The sequence below is a fragment of the Seriola aureovittata genome, chromosome 10 (genome assembly GCF_021018895.1).
Source record: "Seriola aureovittata isolate HTS-2021-v1 ecotype China chromosome 10, ASM2101889v1, whole genome shotgun sequence".
Classification (NCBI taxonomy): Eukaryota; Metazoa; Chordata; class Actinopteri; order Carangiformes; family Carangidae; genus Seriola; species Seriola aureovittata.
Genome location: NC_079373.1, coordinates 27,654,243 through 27,675,625, shown reverse-complemented (window position 1 = coordinate 27,675,625; position 21,383 = coordinate 27,654,243). Strand labels below are relative to the sequence as shown.

General features: G+C 40.1%; 3 protein-coding genes across 6 annotated transcripts; all 3 read left to right on the top strand.

Moving 5' to 3' along the window:
* Positions 1 to 3,044: 3,044 nt before the first annotated feature.
* On the top strand, positions 3,045 to 8,571 carry zgc:101783 (uncharacterized protein LOC447883 homolog). 4 transcript variants are annotated; one of them, XM_056386759.1, is made up of 10 exons: positions 3,045 to 3,179; positions 3,858 to 3,895; positions 5,209 to 5,295; positions 6,213 to 6,287; positions 6,399 to 6,507; positions 6,876 to 6,934; positions 7,016 to 7,066; positions 7,142 to 7,226; positions 7,312 to 7,438; positions 7,897 to 8,571. In XM_056386759.1, the coding sequence occupies exons 2-10, from the start codon at positions 3,871 to 3,873 to the stop codon at positions 7,984 to 7,986; spliced, it is 708 nt and encodes a 235-aa protein (XP_056242734.1). In that variant the 5' UTR covers positions 3,045 to 3,179; positions 3,858 to 3,870; the 3' UTR covers positions 7,987 to 8,571. The 4 variants fall into 4 exon arrangements, with proteins under 4 accessions (XP_056242734.1, XP_056242735.1, XP_056242733.1 ...); XM_056386758.1 differs by having other exon boundaries at positions 3,167 to 3,292; XM_056386760.1 differs by lacking the exon at positions 5,209 to 5,295.
* Positions 8,572 to 10,712: 2,141 nt separating this feature from the next.
* On the top strand, positions 10,713 to 15,616 carry actr6 (actin related protein 6). The gene is made up of 11 exons (XM_056387375.1): positions 10,713 to 10,915; positions 11,912 to 12,029; positions 12,132 to 12,200; positions 12,315 to 12,438; positions 13,022 to 13,157; positions 13,250 to 13,306; positions 14,056 to 14,154; positions 14,548 to 14,626; positions 14,728 to 14,899; positions 14,994 to 15,132; positions 15,281 to 15,616. The coding sequence occupies exons 1-11, from the start codon at positions 10,848 to 10,850 to the stop codon at positions 15,408 to 15,410; spliced, it is 1,191 nt and encodes a 396-aa protein (XP_056243350.1). The 5' UTR covers positions 10,713 to 10,847; the 3' UTR covers positions 15,411 to 15,616.
* An 801-nt stretch (positions 15,617 to 16,417) lies between these two features.
* sycp3 (synaptonemal complex protein 3) lies at positions 16,418 to 20,656 on the top strand. Its single transcript, XM_056386794.1, has 8 exons — positions 16,418 to 16,887; positions 16,986 to 17,067; positions 17,499 to 17,533; positions 17,965 to 18,082; positions 18,333 to 18,432; positions 18,522 to 18,620; positions 19,467 to 19,571; positions 20,136 to 20,656. Exons 1-8 carry the CDS (start codon positions 16,734 to 16,736, stop codon positions 20,187 to 20,189), a joined length of 747 nt encoding a protein of 248 aa, XP_056242769.1. The 5' UTR covers positions 16,418 to 16,733; the 3' UTR covers positions 20,190 to 20,656.
* The last annotated feature ends 727 nt before the right edge of the window (positions 20,657 to 21,383 follow it).

Genomic DNA, 21,383 nt, shown 5'->3' with positions numbered 1-21,383 from the left:
ACAAGCAAACTTCAGTGATGAAGACCATGAGATATGGTTGAAAGCTCCAGAAGCTGCAGCCATTAGTTTTTCTGTTATATATCAAATTAAACTAAATATCTTTTTTATTATAGTTTTATTGACTGAACGATTAATCAAACATGAAAGGAATCAGTTGCAGAATAAATTCTCCTGTGGGAAACACTGACTTTAACGTACCTGGTTCTGAAGATGGACTCGGGCTCAGAAGCTCCTCCCCCTCTGTGCTGGAAGCCTTAACACCTGAACCTTTGACTCTGAGTGTGTCACAAACATCACGTCTGTGTGAAACAATTTATTTACATGATGATGATGATGATGATTGTCTTCAACCAAAGTTCATCTGTTTGTTTGTTGATATTTTTAAAGAAGGACCTGATGACGTGTTCGTGTTGTAGCTTCAATAAACGGACCAGAGCTTCAACCTGCTGCTGAAACACCTTGTTTTCAACAAGTGTCCTGATCACTGAGGGACTATTTCCTGCAGCGGATTAATCCACATCTGATGCTCCAGTGAGTGTTAGGGGCAGCAGGACTGTGTGTGTGTGTGTGTGTGTGTGTGTGTGTGTGTGTGTGTGTGTGCGTGCGTGCGTGTGCGTGTGTTTGTTAAATTGAGATAATTAAAGTCTGTTAATTGAAGGGCTGATTTAAAGCCTCAGATCATCAGTTGAGTGCAGAATGTGCTCAGGCCTGTTCACAAACCTGTGCTCATGAATATAAGTAGTAAACTGAATTATAATTGAAAACATGTGACACACACACCTTCATCCGGCCTGAACCAGTTTCACTCGTCTCTGACTCGCCTGCATCAGAGGCTTCACTGTGTTTCTAATTGTTCAAACCACTAATGAAATAAATCAGGACCAAGTAACATTTTCTGTACGAACCCTCTGGAGCTTTTATTAACAGGTAAATAACTTTATACATCGTGTAGAGACAAGCCGAGGAAATCAGTTCAAAGTGTCGATGTGAGACACGATCACAGAGAGTGATTGTTCATATTTTACATGATTTTTTAGATTTAAGTGAAAAAAGCACAAAAAACGAGTTGGAATAAAATCCCTAGACGTGTCAACAGTTTGTATTATAGTTTAATTTCTTACAGATTTCTGCTGTATTAGTGTACAAATAGTAAAAACAATCATTTTTAAGCCATTCTATAATATTTTGATTGATTATGACTGAACATATGAACATGTGTTATATCATATATCTTGGGTTCCTGGCAGTTTATAATTTGTCGTACAGCAGAGTTTGTGTTGGGGACAGTTTTAATGCATTAATAATGATTGAAATGGAGGGTTCATTCATTCACTGTGCACTTTGTATTTTTTACTGCTCTACATTTGTTCAGTTTATTTATTAATTTGATTGGGACGATGCAATTTAACATAGTTTCAAAACAAGGCATGAAACTAATGTGTTGCACAAGCAGTTTATAGCTGTTAGCTTGCTTAGCTTAGCTAGCTTTATAGCTATTGCTAATTCTCCACTCCTGACCATAGTTGGGCTTTTACATGTATAATGTCATTAAAACAGTCAATATCAAAACAACACAGTGATAATATCCTACAATTAACTACAAATAAACAAATGTTCAGTCTGAAAAGAGACAAGAACAACAACAAGCTACAAACAGTCAAAGAAAGGCAATTAACAACAGATAATTAGCTAGAAATGAGAACAGCTCTGGTTCGGTTTTAGCACTGAACCTTTGTTGTTGAGGAATTTATCTGACAACTTTAGTTAATTAGCAGATTTAGATTATCACTACAAAATGTAAACAATTAATAAATGATGATTTATTATTAAAGATAAAACTTTATTGAACCCTAACGGGAAGCTCACAATCCTGCCGACAGTCTGTAAAGTAATTACTGCTCCACCTTCACCAGCAGCAACAAAAGTGATGAAAACATTAATAGTTCATGAATATTTAAGCATTTCCTGCAGTAAGTGAACGCATCACTGTGATCATCACATTATGTAAAAAAAGTAAGTTTGCACTGACAAACTCATGAAACAGGATGTGGCTGCTTTTGAAAATAAAGGCCAGCAACCACCGAAACAGTCAACATCCCATGGTGTTCCACAGGGTCCGGTTCTAGGACCTCTGTGTGTTTTTCCCTCTAAGGCCATTAATTTGAAAAATCCCATTAGCCACTTGAAATTTCGAAAGGCCTCCATTTTCCGAGATGGCCGCCAAGAAACACATAATTTACCAGAGTTTTACCCAATGGACAGATGTTTTGACTTTGAGGACGTTTAATTCACAATTCTTAATGTCAATGAAATATTATTTTAAACAATCAAAACAATTTTTATGCTGACAAGGTTTTTGAACTGTTCATCAGCACTTTTAATTTGTAAAATGTAGGTAAACTGTGAAGGTTTCATTTTTTAACAGTGAACTAAATTTCACCGTCTACGTTGTTAAAATGTTTGATTTGACACCAGGGTGAATTTATTGCAAAAAAATTTGATTTGTTTGCCATAAATGTCAGCCATCTTGGAAATGGTGTCCATCTTTACTTTTTTGGAACGTGTTTTATCAAAAGAGTAGGCTAATACCCAAGGACAGTGTTTCACTTAGTTTAGTACTTATTTCCACATTTAAAAGATTTCTCTTTATCTGCCCCCCCCCCCCAGAAAAGAATGATATTCAATAAACAATGGTGGAAGTGATAATAGCGCAGTCAAAAAAATAAATAAACATTTGGAGAAAGATAAATTAAAACAAAATAAATATTGGAAAGTAAATAAAAAACAAGGTAAGGAGACGCAATAAAGCAAAGGTCAAGAAATAAACTTTAGTGGCTTTTCTATTCATGTTTCCATGAACTTGGCAAAAGAGGGAGTTCTGCAAGAATGAATATAATATTTACATGAAATAATAACAAGGTTTGACAAGTGTCATTATCCAAGTTGTCCGACATCATTACAGGTGAATGTCCTCTGGGTGTGAAACCAGTCAGCTCGATGTTGTGGTCACTTCCTTTCATTCACTTGATGATGTCATCAGCAGGTGAGGCTCGTGGACCCTCCCGGCTGCAGCGGAGTGGCTGTAACCCTGGAACAGGATCTGCTTGTTTTGTCCCGGCGGGCAGTTCCGGGAGAAACGCCCGGCGGGGTTAGTGTCGGCGGGGCAGGTGTGTGCGCAGGTGAGAGTCACACTTTTTACTTCGAGTCTTTCCTCTCGGGTTCAGGCTGAATTCAGACACACAGGGGTCTGTCATCAGAGGACACACCTGCACAGGTGTCTGCGCTTTTTAAGGTAGGAAGTGTTTCACTTTACTGTTGTTTTCAGATGTAGTTTTGACGCTGGTTTTATGAGTTTATGTTGCTACTAGATTCATTAATCAATTAGTCACATGACAGAGAATTAACCAGCAGCTACTCTGATTATTGATTCATCATTTCTGTCATTGTCCGGCAGCTTCTCTGTTTTTAACATGATGGAAACCTGAATCTCTTTTTCCACAAACTAATTTATTCTCTTTCAGCTTTAGTTCTTTGATTTTCTTACATTTAAAAAAAGACAAAATAAAAAAGATTTTCTTCTTCAGTGTAAAATGTTTGCAGGGAGGAAGAGAAAGAAAGAGAAAAATACAAAAGTTCAAAAGGAGAGGAAATTTTAAAAAGAATATTCAAGTGTGAGAAAATGTAAATTTATGAATAATGAAAATTTAGAGTCACAGTCACGTTGCTGCTGTTTGAGAAAACTATCGACTTCAAGACTGAAACCAGAGTGTGACTCAGAGAGAGAGAGGAGCTTTAATAATGATTAATAATAACAATAATGATAAAATGATTTAACATTTTATCTTTTTCTTCAACAGGAAAAACAAAAAAATGACACGACAACGCATCAACCAAAGTAGGTTTTCATTCCATCAGAGTGTGTGTGTGTGTGTGTGTGTGTGTGTGTGTGTGTGTGTGTGTGTGTGTGTGTGTGTGTGTGTGTGTGTCATTGCTGTGGTTACATAACCTGGTGTCCCAGATGGTTCCACCCAGAACCTGTTTCTCTGTCAGCTCACTTTTATTCACTGTAACAGTTGGAGGATGACTCCGCCCACCAGGAAACTAAATAATTAAATGAGATTTAAGAGTCCCGTCTCAGTGTTCAGTTTATTAGGAACAGCAGTTAAACTGCCACAGTCCTGTAATAATCCTCCTTCAGGAAGGATCTGGTCAGTTTGTGTTGACGCTGGTTCACACGTTAAAGAAAGAGAAACATGTCTGAAACATGATGTCACACAGAGGGACATCAGCACGGCTGTGATTGGCTCAGAGGGACAGAGGGACATCAGCACGGCTGTGATTGGCTCAGAGGGACAGAGGTACATCAGCACGGCTGTGATTGGCTCAGAGGGACAGAGGTACATCAGCACGGCTGTGATTGGCTCAGAGGGACAGAGGTACATCAGCACGGCTGTGATTGGCTCAGAGGGACAGAGGGACATCAGCACGGCTGTGATTGGCTCAGAGGGACGAGGCCGCAGGTCGATGGAAAACGTGATGATCTTCAGAACAACATCACGACCTCAGTGTGATTTTATTTCCCTCAACAGTTCGAGCAGCGCCATGTTGGTTCAATAAGCAACAACAGATTATAATGTGTTTGTTTATTCCATCATTTATTTAACTACGTCAACACAAATAGTTCCTCATCTGCACTGGTACTGGACTGTTGCTAAGCGACCTGACCTGCACAGTGCACACTAGTTTGCTCCTTTGTCTGCACGCCGCACGCTGCACGCTGCATGCTGCCTCAGGTGCGCGCTGCACGCTACACGCTGCCTCAGGTGCGCGCTGCACGCTGCACGCTGCCTCAGGTGCGCGCTGCACGCTGCGCGCTGCATGCTGCCTCAGGTGCGCGCTGCACGCTGCGCGCTGCATGCTGCCTCAGGTGCGCGCTGCACGCTGCGCGCTGCACGCTGCCTCAGGTGCGCGCTGCACGCTGCCTCAGGTGCGCGCTGCACGCTGCCTCAGGTGCGCGCTGCACGCTGCGCGCTGCACGCTGCCTCAGGTGCGCGCTGCACGCTGCCTCAGGTGCGCCCTGCACGCTGCGCGCTGCCTCAGGTGCTCGCTGCACGCTGCACGCTGCCTCAGGTGCGCGCTGCCTCAGGTGCGCCCTGTGAAGAGTGGATGACCTGCAGCTCGGTCAGTGATGGTGTGTTTGTGTCTCAGAGGTTTTACTGGCTCTGCTGGTGCTGGTTCCGCTCCTGGTTATTATCATCACCTTGGTTCTGCCGGATGACAGCATCACCTTCATGGGTAGGAACATGGAAACACTCACAACTCTATCGTCTCATTAATGTGTTGTTTTAATGTGTGGAAACTGTATGTGATCATTTCAGTCAGGAAGTTGTTGAACCTGCTGCGACTCGACATGTTTATCTGGATTTATTTACACTAATTATTGAACTTGTTTATTAAGTAAATCACTGAATTGTATTTTCAGACACTGATGAAGTTTATTATAATAATGCTGTCAGGCAGACTGCAGTGTAAACACACACAGTATATTCCCATGTATCAAGAGTGACGTTAACATGTACTGTAAGTTATAAGGCAATATTTTCTTGTCACATATAAACATCCTCTGGATATATGAAGATATAAGTTTAACATATGAAACACATGGTGAAATGTGCATATGTAGATACATTTTATTATATGTTGTGACCATATACAGTCTGTCCATCCACTGTATGTTAACAATATATATTTAATTTATGCAAGTTTAATATAAAAACATATATCAACATATATGGATGGATGTATATTTACACATCTGTCTACGATATAATCCTACAAACATAAACATACATGTTTATACTGTGTCAGTAAATCAAATGTCTCCAAAGCAACAGTTTGTAAATCATTTCTGTTTTTATTTGAAGTAAAACTGTTTGTTTGGTCGTGGATGTGATAAACCTCCACACCTGCACATGTGATGTCAGACCAGAGAACACCTGTCACTCAAAAACACCACAGGTGAGGGGGGCGGAGCCTGTCTTTAGCAGATACCCACCTGATCAAACAGGGCAAGTGGATTGTGCTGCAGGAGTATTTCCTGTCGACGGTGTGACAGTGAATGGGTCCCTGTTGGAACCTGTTGTAAGTGACACGGGTTCCTTTCTGCAGGTGTCTGTAACACCTGTCACTGTAACTTCTCTGTGACTTTCCAGCTGAATGGCGCCGTGATCTTTCTGAAGGCTTTGACAGATCCAGGCTGATCTCCAAGACCTCTTCTAAACCATCAGGTCAGTGATCCGTTCCACCTGATCAGGATGACTCAGTGACGTGGATCTGATGGATCTGATGGATCTGGTGGATCTGATGGATCTGATGGATCGTTGTTCTTCCCTCTGCAGGCGTCTCGTGTTCCTCACAGAGACGTTGCCCAGACGATCACATCAGTTTCTTCATCCACAGTGGAGCCGCCAACGTCATGGCTCCAAAGATCTGCATCCAGAACAAGATGTAGGTGTTTCCTCCCGAGAGATTCCTTCTCTCATTCTTCATTTCCTGCTTTTATCCAACCTCACAAATCAAGTAGCATGTAGCCTGTAGCTTGTAGCTTGTAGCCTGTAGCCTGTAGCATGTAGCTTGTAGCCTGTAGCTTGTAGCTTGTAGCCTGTAGCATGTAGCTTGTAGCCTGTAGCTTGTAGCTTGTAGCCTGTAGCATGTAGCCTGTAGCATGTAGCTTGTAGCCTGTAGCTTGTAGCTTGTAGCCTGTAGCATGTAGCATGTAGCCTCTGTCCTCTCCTGTCTCCTCCTGCAGAACTCATTATGACACATTAATATAAACGATGTCAGCTGACATGTGCAACGTATCAAACTCTTCTCAGGGTCCTTGGATCAGTGATAAACAACGCTGGATATGGAATAAACATTGTTGTACTAAATGGTGAGTGTGCGTCACTCTGACTTTTATTTAATTAACGATGAAGCTGCTGCAGGTTGATGCGTCAGTCTGTGTCTCTGACAGGTAAAACAGGGGAGGTCATAAAGATCGGTCACTTCGACATGTACAGCGGAGGTGAGTGACATCAGATATTGATCGGATGATTTGAGCCGATAACGATGGAAGGTTTAAAAGCTGTTTGTGTTTCAGAGGTGAAACCTCTCCTGGAAGTCCTGAAGAGCATCGAGAACGGTTCTATTGTCCTGATGGCGTCTTATGACGACCCCTCCACAAAGTAAATGTCTCTCTCTGCTCCGACATCTACTGTCTCATCTGCTGTCACAGACTGAGCTGTTATCAGTCTGTTTTAAATTCGACAGGTTAAATGAAGATGTGAGGAAGCTGATCGCTGAGCTGGGAAGCTCTGAGATCAAGTCCCTGGGCTTCAGAGATAACTGGGTGTTTGTCGGGGGGAAAGGAGCAGCAGTGAAGAGCAACTTTGAGAAGGTAACAGCTGTCAGCTGATTTTAACCCCAAATAGACTCGTTACCATGGTCACAAACATAAGAGATAATCAGGATGAATTACATGGAAATTTCCATTGAAGCTTTAATGTAATGCTGCAGTGTCTTAGACGGAAATAATTGACTTTATTAACGATTTAACATCCGAGAAAAAAGAGAAAGAAGAAGCTTGTGTATATTTTACTTGATGGCACAGTCTGGGAAATGTGGTTTTCATCCACTTAAAGAGGAATTTAAAGGAATAGTTCAATATTTTAGAGTGAGATGGTTCCAGTTCCCTGAAATGTAAAAAACCATTAGATAAAAAACAAACAAACAAACACAAATCAATCAATAGATTGATTAATGGACTAATAATGTCATTAAAAGGTTATCTGCTTTCTTGTTGATGTTGTTTGGCTTGAGTAGGAATCAGTTGTTGTTGTTGTTGTTTGTTTTCAGATCATGAAGAACGACAACGCCAAGAATAAATACGACAACTGGCCCGAGCTCATCGAACTGCAAGGATGCATCCCGAAGTACCTGGAGTGACCCGGAGTGACCCGGAGTGACCCGGGGTGACCCGGGGTGACCCGGAGTGACCCGGAGTGACCCGGAGTGACCCGGGGTGACCCGGAGTGACCCGGAGTGACCCGGGGTGACCTGCTGCGTCCTGAAACCAGGAACCACACCAGGAACACTCAGCAGGGGAAACTCACCTGGGAACAGGTGATATGATGAGACTTTGTTGAAAGTAGAATGTGGACGAAGCATGAAAACCTGACAGAGAACTACAGTCTGGTATGTAAATTACTGGATGATATAATGTGAATGTTACTGAGACGGCTGAATGCTGACACAGGTAAATGTTTCCTCTGCTTGTCCAGGTGTCACATTTCTATTGGACGTGCACGTTACATCTGAAAGAATGTCAAAGCTTAGATGGAAATGTTAGATTAGTTGGGTGGAGCTGTTCTTTGGAAAATAAACTGGAGTCATGTCGACTGTTCTCTTCTGTCTGAGTCTGGATACATGTTCTGTAATTGTATGACGAATGTATGACTACATCTGTTTATTATTGTAATAACTAAATGTTTTTAATTACTGTAGTAAAGTAATAAAGGGATTTTAAATGCTTCTGCACAGTTTACAAGTTTGTTAGCAGGTTATTTTAGCATGTATCAGGTGAAGCTGCTGCTGTTGAATTATAAAGACAATGATGGAGAATTATCAGTTATTTTTTACTAAATATCCAAATTGCACACGTGTAAATCAGATGAAAAACAGATTTTTCTCAACAATTATCAATGAACTGAACCACTTCATAATAAAAACATTAGCAATAATCAATGCGTAATCGATATTCAGACAAAATTCATCAGAATCCAGAACAAACACTTTGAGGAATAAAGGATTTTGAGATGGTCATTTCTATTTGAAGTTCCTTTAAAAAAATGTTCATCATATATTGATTTAAAGGGATATTTAATGTAATATTATGCTTATATTAAACATAATGACCCTGAAAAATCAGATATAGATTCAACACTTTCAGAGTCTGAAATGTGAATATTCGTTGGTTTTCTTTCCCATCCATGATTTTTAATTGAACATCTCTGGGCAGCTGTTTAGCATACACACCTACATACTCAACACTTACAACAAAACTAAATGAGATCCTTCAGAAAACCTATTTTTATTTTATTTTATTTTTTGCATTACTGTGTAAAACCATAATTTGCATGATACAGTGTTTGGGTGGTTAAATCTACAACATTGCATCATGATTTACTAATAAACAAAATAAAATAAAGTTTTGTCTGTAAAACCTGAATGTGAAGACTGTCAGACTGAAACACTTTATATCATCATCAAACATCATTTATCAATGTGAGAGCTGTTGATTCTCCTCGTTGTAAAAGCTGCTGTTCGGCCTCAAAGAGGTCCAGTTACAAAAATATCCTCCCAGCAAAGGTCCGAATCTTATATTGTCACTCGAAATGCACCCTGAGCAACATACATACTTTTCTATGTCATTTATTGTCAAATTTAAAGTGTTATATACTTTAAACATACTGATAAGTCTGAACTTGTATGGCACTTGAATGGAAAACATTACTGTAGTTGTCTTTACTACATTTCAAGTAACTGAATTTCTTCTTCTTCTTCTAAACAAAAGACCTTTGAGCTGCCCACCCCCTATTTTAACCATGTATTAACTAGTGGCATTAAACCCAACAGGCCCTCACACATCTCTCTTCTCTTTGTGAAGAAATCTCACATTCACCAAAAGCTGGACATTATCTGTCACATCTGTGGACTCATCAGTGGCTAAGGATATGCATACTGCGTTTGAACAGCTGCATCAAGCTGTGCCAGTCGATCCTCTGCTAATAGTTCAGATTCTCTGGTTGTTGTTGAAGCTGACGATGGGATTTGCTTGATTTTTTCACACATGTCGTTTTTTTGTTTCCTGTCAAGTAAAGTCTCTGCAGCCGCATTTAAGCACTCCTTCACTTCCACTGTCCCATCGCTCAATGTTTCTTGTGTTGCGCCAAAATCCACGCAATCATTAGTGAGCACTCATCTGCACGTTGCTGGCCTGTAAATGCGTGTGTGAGGACACGGGTAGACTCACTGCGGACTTCTGCGGGGATGTTTCATCAAACGATCCGTGTTTGGTCTCATAGTGACGCTTAACGTTGCTCCTTGTTATTAACGCCACAGTTTCACAGCATATGACACACAGGTTTAGAACTGGCTGCAGGCAGGACGAACATTTATTGGTCCGTCCATTCATCTTTAAAAGTTCGGTTTTCACTGTCTACTTTTCTCAAGCCATTTTCACCCCCCCCCCCCCCCCCCCAATTCTCTGGTGCTGAAAGGTAAACAATCGATTTGATTGGCTTGGCTATTGATGACGTTTCTGTCGTATAAACTTAGTTAGCTGCGCATGCACGAATGATTTATCTTTTTATTAGGCCTAATATTATAATTATAATATAATTTTCACGGGTCCGGGCAGAACCGTCACTGGGTCCGTGCCCGGACCGCGGTCCGCCATTTGGTGACGCCTGGTCTAAATAAATCCCTGTTACTTTGACGGATTCTACAGAGAAACTCATCTGTTTCCACCCGAGCACTTTTCTGAAAGGACAGTAAACCTCATATCTGATTGGCTACACCAACCGCCAATGAACATAAAGGAGAAGAGAGAAGACGATCCCGATTGGCTGATCCAGTGCGTCAAGCGTGACGAAAACTGGAAGGAAGAAGAAGCCGATTGGCGGGACGAGTAAACGGAGTCATAATGGCGGAGTTTTGTTTGTCGAATTTGTCGTAATGTGCTTTGTTTTATTAAGTCTGAAATAAACTTTATTAAAACGTGTCTGTTTTATGTGGACGGTTTTAAAATGGCGACGTTAGTTCTGGACAACGGAGCTTACACGGCGAAAATAGGATACAGTCAGGAGAAAGTCAGGTAAGCTAGCTCACGTTAACACGGGAGCTAACGTTACTGCTAACATCATCATCATCATCATCAGAACAGTAACAATGATCACTGTAGATTATATAACCTCCAGCTGTGATGTTATACATAACATTCAGTAACGCAGAAGATTTAACGCGTTTAAAGATTTCTCTGCTTGGTAAACAAGGTCCCTGAAAACACGTTTTAAGACCAAATATAAGACATCAGGCCTCAAACTACAATTCAAGTTTAATGAATATACCATATAATGAAAAGATACGATCTGCTTAGTTTTGAGAGATTTATTTTTTCTCAGATTGGTTGATGAATGTATGAACAGTTTAGCCGCAGAGTCTCTGCAGATGTACGCAAGAGGAACTGTGCTGAAAGGCAACTGTAAAATAAATCAGCTTTAAAATAAATCAGCTTTCTCCATAAAGGTCTGTCAACTCTGCAACACATCACCACCTGAAATCAAATTAACCCCAGATATAAATTCCTTTACAATAAAGTTCTGCTAAAAGCAAAGAGCTGAACTCATTTCTAGCTAATTGTCTCTATGTGTAGCTTGTTGTTGTTGTTGTTGTTGTTGTTGTTGTTGTTGTCTCTGTTCAGACTGAACATCTGTGTATTATTAGTTAATTGTAGGATATTATCACTTGTGTTGTTTTTGCTATTGACTGTTTTAATGACATTATACATGTAAAAGCTCAACTAGGGAGAGAAGTGGAGAATTAGAAACAGCTATAAACTCTTTGTACAACACATTAGTTTCATGCTTTGTTTTGAAACTATGTTGAATTGCATCGTCCCTATTGAATAAATGAACTAACTAAAACTACACTGTGATGCCAGGAGCATTTTGTTGAGTTGCATCCTGACATTTAAGGTTATGGCGTGGAAAACAACAACTTAACAGGTCTTAAAAAGTCCTGCATTTACCTGGTGATTACTGCAGAAACCCGTGTTACTCTGTGTAATCTTCTTTCTCTCTTTCTCTCTCAGCGTCATCCCAAACTGCCAGTTTCGCTCCAAGACGTCCAGATTAAAAACCTTCACTGCCAATCAGCTCGATGAGATCAAAGATCCTTCAGGTCTCTTCTACATCCTCCCCTTCCAGAAGGTGAGAGAGTTTAGTCACATGTAGACTCTGCAGCTTTACAACACCAGGTCACATCTGGTCTGGACTCCTGATCATTTCTTCTCTGTTGCTCCATGTTCTCAGGGTTATCTGGTCAACTGGGACGTCCAGAGGAAAGTGTGGGATCACCTGTTTGGAAAAGAGATGTTTAAGGTGTTTTAATTAGCTTCATTTTTGTTCAGTGTCTTTTCTTCACGAAGGCGTCTACTAATCTAACCTGATCTCTTCGCCCTCCCCTCTGCTGATGTTGGTGTTTTCTGGGTCCAGGTGGAATTTGCAGACACCAGCATCATCATCACGGAGCCGTACTTCAACTTCACCTCCATTCAGGAGTCGATGAACGAGATCCTGTTCGAGGAATACCAGTTCCAGTCGGCTCTCAGGACAAACAGTGAGTCAAAATATTCATCATTCATTCATTCATTCAGTGGATTCTCTCTCAGTTGGAAATGAGTTCAGACATCCAAGAGAGGCAAAATCCTTCTCTTCAGTCTCTTCAGATCTGAGAAGTTGCTCTGAGGTCCATGATGTGCTCACTGCAGTAACAGTTGTACAGCACATTATCACACACAGAGGTCATTCAGTGTTCTTAAGAGAAATAAAAGAAGCATAAAGGTAAAAAGCACAATAAGAAAACAGAGTAAAACACAGATTATAAAATAGATAATATCTCATTAAAGTGCAAGATTAAAAGATTAAATGAAGGCAATACACACCGCACAACCCACACAGCAGAATTCAGGCGTTTGCCCAAACTTCAATGTAAAAGGACGTATTATTGGAGCCACCTGCGGGTTGTTAATGTTAAAATGCTCATGTGGTTTAACTCACAGTTCGTGGGGAAGACACAGTGACAACTAAAGATTTGGACTCAGGATGTGACTAAGTTTCTGGTCTAGGCTTTCGCAGCGTTAGCGGTTGTCAGATATACGTTTTATCTGTGTGTAATCTGGTGTGTGTCTGTGTTCACGCAGCGGGCTCGCTCAGCGCTCATCACTACTTCCACACCAAACCGTCAGAGCTCTGCTGTCTGGTGGTCGACAGCGGATTCTCCTTCACACACATCTCCCCTTACTGCCGCAGCAAGAAAATGAAGGAGGGCGTCCGCAGGTCAGAGAGCAGCAGCAGCATCATTCACCTCCAACCTGCCGTGATGACAGCAACATGTTCATGGGCTGTTGTTTGTCTTTGTTTATTTGCAGGATCAATGTAGGAGGGAAGCTACTGACCAATCACCTGAAGGAGATCATTTCATATCGGTGAATCCACCTCACTCAGACTGGGGCTTCTGTTGCTTCTACCTGGTGTTTGGTTCCACCTCAGATTGTAGAACAGTCACTGGTGCAAAGTAACAGCACATTTACTCAAGTACTTTGTTTAAGTACAATTTACTTTGGATGAGTATTTACATTTTCTACAACTTAGTACTTCTCCTCCTCCACATTGCAGAGGGAAATATTGGACTTTTTACTGCTCTACATCGACCTGACAGCTGGAGTCAGTAGTTAACAGTTTAAATAACAAACGTGATAAGTTTATAAAATACAAATATATATACTTCCTCTTATAAAATCAGCGAGGAGCTGTGTCTGCTTGTTTTCAGTTGTTTTCAGTTTCACCAAAGACGCGGGACTCTGAGTCAATGATCTGATGATGTCAGACAATCAGAGATCAGTGACAGTTTACTGTACAATGAAGTACTTTTACTGTGGTACTGTAAATACAGGAAGTACTTCTACTGTGGAACTGTAAATACAGGCAGCTGATAATACTACTGACAGAACTTTCTCTTCAATGGGATTTTAATTGCAGTACTTTTACTTTGTGATGGAGTATTTTTGAATAGTTGTATCTGTAACTTGAGTAAAAGGTGTGAATACTGTTTCCACCACAGTGGTTGTTTCCGTGTAGATGACAGAACACAGAGGACTTTAATGTGTAGATGTCAGATCAGTGTTTCCCGTCAATAATCAAATCAGTGAAATAAAATAATGTCTCTTCCTTTCAGGCAGTTACATGTCATGGATGAAACTCATGTGATCAACCAGGTGAAAGAAGACGTGTGCTACGTCTCTCAGCAGTTTTACAAGGACATGGAGATCGCACAGTGAGCACACACACACACACACACACACACACACACACACACACACACACACACACACACACAGCACCAGAGGCTTCAGGTCGTCTGTCTGAGTCTGGTGAACGCAGTATCTCAGGAACGTCTTTAGGGAATTTGTGATTTTCTATCTGTGACTTTTGTGACCTCACAAAACATAATTAACATATTTATTCATACACTAATTATGACACAATTTAAAGTTTTAACATTTTATATCCAAAAGGTCAAAGGTCAGCTTCAGGTGCATGTTGTTTAAGCACATGTTGTGATGAAGCACCTGCTCTGTCTGCACCTGGTAGAGCCAGAGTTTCATGAGGTTTCTGACCTGAGCTGGATCAGAAACCTCATGGCTTCTTCTGTGGCGTCTGTTCTCAGGATGAAGGGGGAGGAGAACACTGTGATGAGGGATTATGTTCTCCCAGATTTCAGCTCAATCAAAAAGGGCTTCTGTAAGGTGAGACAGCTTCCATCTTTTTTTAAGAAGTGGAGCCATGCTGGGCTTGATTCACTGCCGGGTTCACCGCTGCCGTCCTCATCAGTCTTTCTGTCCAACAGCCTCGAGAGGAGATGGTGTTCAACGGAAAATACAAGACAGGAGAGCAGATCCTGAGGCTAGCCAACGAGCGCTTTGCTGTTCCTGAGATGCTCTTTCACCCGTCAGACATCGGCATCCAGGAGATGGGCATCTCAGAGGCCATCGTCCACTCCATCGAGTCCCTGCCAGAAGGTCAGCTGATTCCTGCTGTTGCTCAGAATCACATCTCATTTCTTTATTTTCTGTCCTTGTGTGCAAAGTCTCTAACAGTTTCCTCTGCCACCAGAGATGCAGCCCCACTTCTACCAGAACATCGTCCTGACCGGAGGGAACACTTTGTTTCCAGGCTTCAGAGAGCGGCTGGAGGCGGAGCTGCGATCTCTCGTCCCCGCCCACCTCCCTGTGTCAGTCCTACTACCTGCAAAGTAAGTGACTACAGCACTGAGCCGCGGTCTGAAGGCGAGAGAGCTGACTCTCGGCCACAGCTCTCTTCAAGAAATCTGCTCAGTGAAAAAGATTCAAGCTTATGTCTCCCCTCAAAGACGTCCTGTGGTTCTTTGTTTTGTCCTGCAGTCCAATCAGTTACTCGTGGGAAGGAGGGAAGCTGCTGGCCCATAACCCGGACTACGACGAGATGGTGGTGACAAGAGAGGACTATGAAGAGAATGGACATTGTATTTGTGAAGAAAAGTTTGACCTTTGACCTCATGAACATAAAAATCATAGCCACAAATGACTGTTTCTATTACACAATAAAAATAATTCTCATGCACTTCAGGATAAACAGTAAAATATAAACTTTGACTGTATTGTTATATTTTTATTTCAGTATGGCAGGATGTTGTGTATATGTGGATTTGTTGATTGTTTTTCTGAACTTTTTTTACATAAAAAATTGCTAAGACAAGAGTTCAATCATAAGTGTGATTTTTAAAGTGTTAAAATATTTTATCACTGCAATTAATTATTATTTTCCTTCTGCCATTTATTTGGATTAATCAATTAGTCTACAAACCAACCAGTTTTTTTGGACCAAAAGTCCAAATATTCCCAAAAACCTGAGTTTAAAGCAACAAATCTTCTTTAAGATGCTGAAATCTGGAAATAATTGTAATTTTTTTCACATCACTTGTAAAATGCAATTTTTTTTCAAGCAAAAATACAAAATATTTTGGTATGAAGTTTTGAAGTTTTTACATGTCATAGATTAATTTATCATTTATCAGCGATCAAAATAATCCTTTGATTGAAAAGTACTTATATTTTAGTTTTGGCCTTGTGTCCTTTTTTGGGGCTTATAGTGTTGAAGAATTGGGCTTTTTACTTAATAATAAATTGGTTGTTTAGTGTAAAATGTCAGAACAGTGAAAAATGGCGCATTATTGCCTGAAGCCGTGAAGTCTTCGTTTGTCTGAATAATAGTGTTGAGTTCACTGTCAGAAAAAAAGTGGGAAGCTACCAAATCTTCAGACTTCAGAAACTGGTAACATTGAATTTAAGAGTAATTAATCAATTAATGGTTTCAGCTCTAGAGCGGTGGCTGGTTTCTGGAGGTCTGGGGAAACATTAGCAAAAATATTGCCCAACCTCTGAACAGTTAACAATGAGAAAACGAAGCATTTAAAGCATTTTAGAATTTAATTTGGGACCGAGCGTTTGCTGTTAAAAACATTGGTATGGCCCTTTAAGCCGGCTCCTTTACGTCTTGTTCTGGCGGGAATCGCATCGTCTCTTGCTAGCTAGGTTAACTTTGGTCGGTTTAATTTATGTTGTAACCAACTATTGGAGTCTAATCTCTGTCAGAAAGTAAAGTTAGAATAGAGAGAGCAGAGGTCCGTTTGATTTTAAGAGTTGACTAAAACCGAGTTGTGTCAACTTGTTAAGGTTTTTTTTTTTCAAACCGTAGCTAGCTACATTAGCATCGCAATCTAAGCTAACTTAGGCGGATACTGTTAGCCGCCATTAGCAGAGCTCTGTGTTATCTACTAGGTGAGCAGTTTAAATTTCACCATACTTAACTAAATATATGCCGGTAGCAAACCAGACAGGAAGAATGGCAACTGGGAGAAAACAGATGAAGAAGAAACATCCAGAGGAAAAATCGGATAAAAAGGTCTTTGATTTTATTGTAGAAGATGAAAAGAAAGAGCTGAGCGGTTCAGAGGATGAAGTTAGAGAAGGTGAGTGTAAGGTTACTGTGGATTCACCTGGTGTTTCACACCTCTCTGGTTAACTGAGTAAAAGGACATTCATTTTGAATTTTGATGATTGTTCTAAGATGAAACTCCAATAGTGGACAAGCTGGCAAAGAAGAGACCTGCAGCTGAGTTTGAAGCAGGGGAGGCAACCTGCGCTGTTGGGTAATGACTCAGTATTAATACTATTTAATCACTGCTTTATTTAGAGATTAAGTTTACTGATACTATGAAATAAATGCTAAAAGAGTTAGAGTATGAAAGCAATGTACTCTGATCCTTTTAAAAGTACCACTGATTTTATCTTCGTCAGTGTGTTGTATTTTCTAATCTTAGCAAATGTTGTTTTTTTTTTCAATTTTAAATGTTAAAATCCTGATCGGAAAGTAATAGTAGTTTTAAAACTGTCAGAAAAATGTAATGCAGTAAACAACAACACAGTATTAGTGTTTTGAGGCAGAAGTATAAAGCAGAATAAAATGGAAATACTCAAGTAAAGTAGAAGTACCATAAGATTATACTTCGGTACAGCACTTTGAATAAATGTACTTAGTTCCCACCACTGTGAAAATAAGTTTTCTCTCTCTGTGCTTCAGAAATGAGGTCCAGTCTATGTTGGAGAAATTTGGAGGTAAGTAGCTGATCACTGGTGAGTAATTACTGATCAACTTGATAAGCAAGTGATTTTTTTGTTTATTTTTGTAATACTGATTTTGGCCACAAGAGGCTAAAGTGCCCCAGCACCCCAGTCTAAACAGGACTAAAAGTATTTCATGTTTTTTTCCTCGTCATTTCTCAGACCCACAGTATATACACATACCAAACAGCCAGAGTATTAATGATTTTATTCTGAGTTTAGCTTTTGTAAGCCTTAAAATAAGTTAGAAAACAGTGTTTAGACGAATGTCCTCATACCCAGCAAAGTAAGGAATAGAAAAACTATCATTTTTGTCTTGATACCTTAGATTAAAGCATTGTATCGGCACATATCGGAAAATAATATGCAACTCTCTTGCTAAGTGTGTCAGAAACTACAGGCAGTGCTATTTTATTTGCTTCCAGCTGATATCAGCAAGGTGATGCAGGCCAAGAAGAAACGTCTGGAGTGTCTCACAAAGAACTACATGAAGGGAAGTCAACACAAACTGGAGCAGCTGTGGAACAACTATCACAGCCAGAGGTTCGACTTTCTCCTTCATGACACCAGGACGAGTCACATGACTGAGCATCCAGCCAAAATAAATGTTTATTTTCTTTACCATTCAATCATTTTATCTCTTAAAAATCTCACCAAAATTATGACAGTTTCACATTTTCAGTAGAATATTGGTGTTTATACCAGAGCTAAACAGACTGAAACAATGAGCATCGCCTGCTGTAGAAGAAATGTTTATCTGTGTCATCATGGTGACTACGGTGTGTGTTTGCAGGCAGAAGATGACTCAGCAGTATTCTCAGCAGGTGTCCACGGCGCTGCAGCAGTGGGAGACTGAAGCCCAGCGAGCTGAGGAGCAGGAGGAAAAGCTCAATGTCAGTTCACTTGCTTGGTTGATTGGTTAGACGGGACCGCAGGTCTGATGCTCTGTGAACATGTGGGTGATGAACTCTTCTCTCTGCAGAATCTGTTCAGACAGCAGCAGAAGATCCTGCAGCAGGCCAGAGTCGTGCAGAACCAGAAGCTGAAGACTGTCAGAGAGCTGTACGAGCAGTTTGTCAAGGTGACTGTGCTCACTCGTTCTGATGTGACTGTCGAGTGTTGTAATGTTGGTCCTGTGTTATGCTTCACTCTGCTTCCTGTCAGCCTCCTGACACCACAGAATCCTTCAAACACAAGTCTGTTTATACATCTCACATCACATCCATGTCTTTTTATGTTCAGGTAGAATCTGCTGGGTGTAATTCATGCCAGTATCCATAATGTCAAGTTAAAATGAAAAGAATCTGATGTGTTGGAAACACAGGGGAGGTCTTGGAAGGAAGTGAACTCAAAAAAGTCATTAAAAGGTATTAAAAAGTCTTGAATTTAATTTACAAAGGTCTCCAGTCTGAGCTGGGCAGCAGAGTTTCTTATAATATGTTTTTTTATGTGATTTTAACAAAAAAATGGCTGGAGAATCCCCAGTACTGTCGTGACCTCTGACCTTGTGTAACATTCATATGTGGACCATAAAAAGATAACCTATTTTTAAACTGATAAAGGTGAGATAAGATAAACCTTTATTGATCCCCCGTTAGAGGAAATTCAAATTTGACACAGCAGCAAAAAAGAATAGCAGCACAATGGGAAAATGTAATAAATAAAATAAGAATAGAAACAGAATCTAAAGTAAATAACATAAAATAGAAATACTTATTGATTTTAGATTCTGTTTCTATTCTGATTTTATTTCTTATATAACTATATTATTAGGAGTCATATTGTTATATGCTGGCAAAGATGTCATATAAAAGAAAGTGGAATTACTTAGTAAGAGCATGAAAAGTAAGAAAAGTATCAGTGAAAACCATCAGTCCTTACTGGTTTCATGGAGCAGCTGAAGTGAGGTCGTACCTGTTTCCTCCAGAACATGGAGGACATGGAGAAGGGCCATGAGGCTTTCCTGCAGGGGGCGCAACAAGAGCTGAGGAAAGAGATGGCCACGCTGCAGAAGAAGATCCTCATGGACACGGTGAGTTCAGTCTTTCGCAGACGTCTGATGTGCAGTGAAGTTGTAATGTTACAAACCATTATAAATATTTTACAGTCAAGGCAGACGGTAAATAAAGTGTCTACACTAAAGCTGTTGAATGCTTCAGTGAAACCGTCACTGAAGAACCGAGCAGTAACAGCAAACTACAAAGACAGAGTCAGTGTTACTCTGACACTCGTTAAATATTTCAGTGATTTCATTGATGACATAAACGGGTGTTTCAGTAAACCAGATTAAATTCTCTAATCAATTTACCATAAATAATCAAATGTGTAACTTTATTTGATTCTCTCAGATTTTTCACCACGTGAAATGAAGCTACAGCACAAACAAAAAAATCAAAAAATAAAACATCAGCTGTTGATATTGATTCATTGCTCAGAACTTCTATATCGAGCATCTGAAACACACCTGAGCAGAACAAACGTAGAGAGTGAAGCACACACACCCTCAGTAATAATAAAATAATAAGAAACTATGAGAAGTGCTTTACAAGATGATTCTGATGGGTTGTCTGTCATGTTGTCTGTCATGTTTCCACAGCAACAGCAGGAGATGGCCACCGTCCGCAAGTCGCTACAGTCCATGCTGTTCTGACCTGCCGTTACCACGGCGATTGAGCTCGTTCATACGTTAAGGCTGCAGTCTGTGCTGGTGGTTGTTATAGCTGTAGGCCTGCAGGGTTGTCATGGTTACGCACCTCCTGTAAACCTCATTTAGTTCATGTTCGTGCAGAGACTCGCTCCTTTGTTTTCTGGAATAAATAGTTTGTGATTTCAGCAATTTTTTAAAGTAAAGTTTCTGTGTGCGGTGACAGAGCAGCCTCTAGGGGGCGCTGTGTGAAGATGTTCTGTCTCAGAGAGAGTTCATAAACTCTCCAAGGTTCAGAGTTAAATTAGAAACATAAATATTTAGTGCAGATGCTTTTTATGAACTGAGACACTCAACCTGAGACAAACACGATGAAAGTGACTGTTAAAATTTCACTCTGCAGAAATTACTGGAAAATCATCTTGAGCGTCTGTGAATGAGCAAGAAAATAAATAAAGTTCTTTTTGTGCTGATGCAAAGTCTTTTATTTATTAACAGGTCACTGTATTTCATTATCAACATCCTGCATCAGGACATTAGATTTAGTATAAATGTATGTCTCGTTAGAGCCCACACAGATTACTTTCATATTAATACATTAAGTCTAGTAGGGTAAAGGACAGCCGGAGCTATCGGACCTAGTGAGGTGAAACAATACAAAACAGATGACTGTGTAATGTTGATGGTGCATAAAGAGGGAGGGAATCAGCAGGTCTTGAAAAAGCAGTGAATTCAGTTCCCCACAAAACAGACGTTAGAAGTTATTGAAAAAGATCTGAAATGTTTTATATCAAACACTTATGTTAGTTATAAATTGTTTTTGTTTGTGATTGTAGCTCCAGACCTCTGAGCTTAATTAATTCGTTATTTTTAATTGGTTCATCCATCCATTCATTCATCTGCTTTTTCAGGCCCAGGTCATGCTTAATGATTAATGAATTATATTAGAGCTGAAACAATCACTCATATCAGTGAACTGAACATCTGTGGCTTTTGACCTCACAGATTATTGATGTTTTATTAACTAAACAATTAATTGATTAATCAGAAAGAAATAATTAAAACCTGATTGTAGCCCTACATTATATTGTTAGGAATATATTAGGACGTAATGACAAAATTGCATTATATTTGGTATTAAAATGTCTTGATTTTCACTTGAGACCTTAGATGAACCTTTATATATAAATCTGCACACAC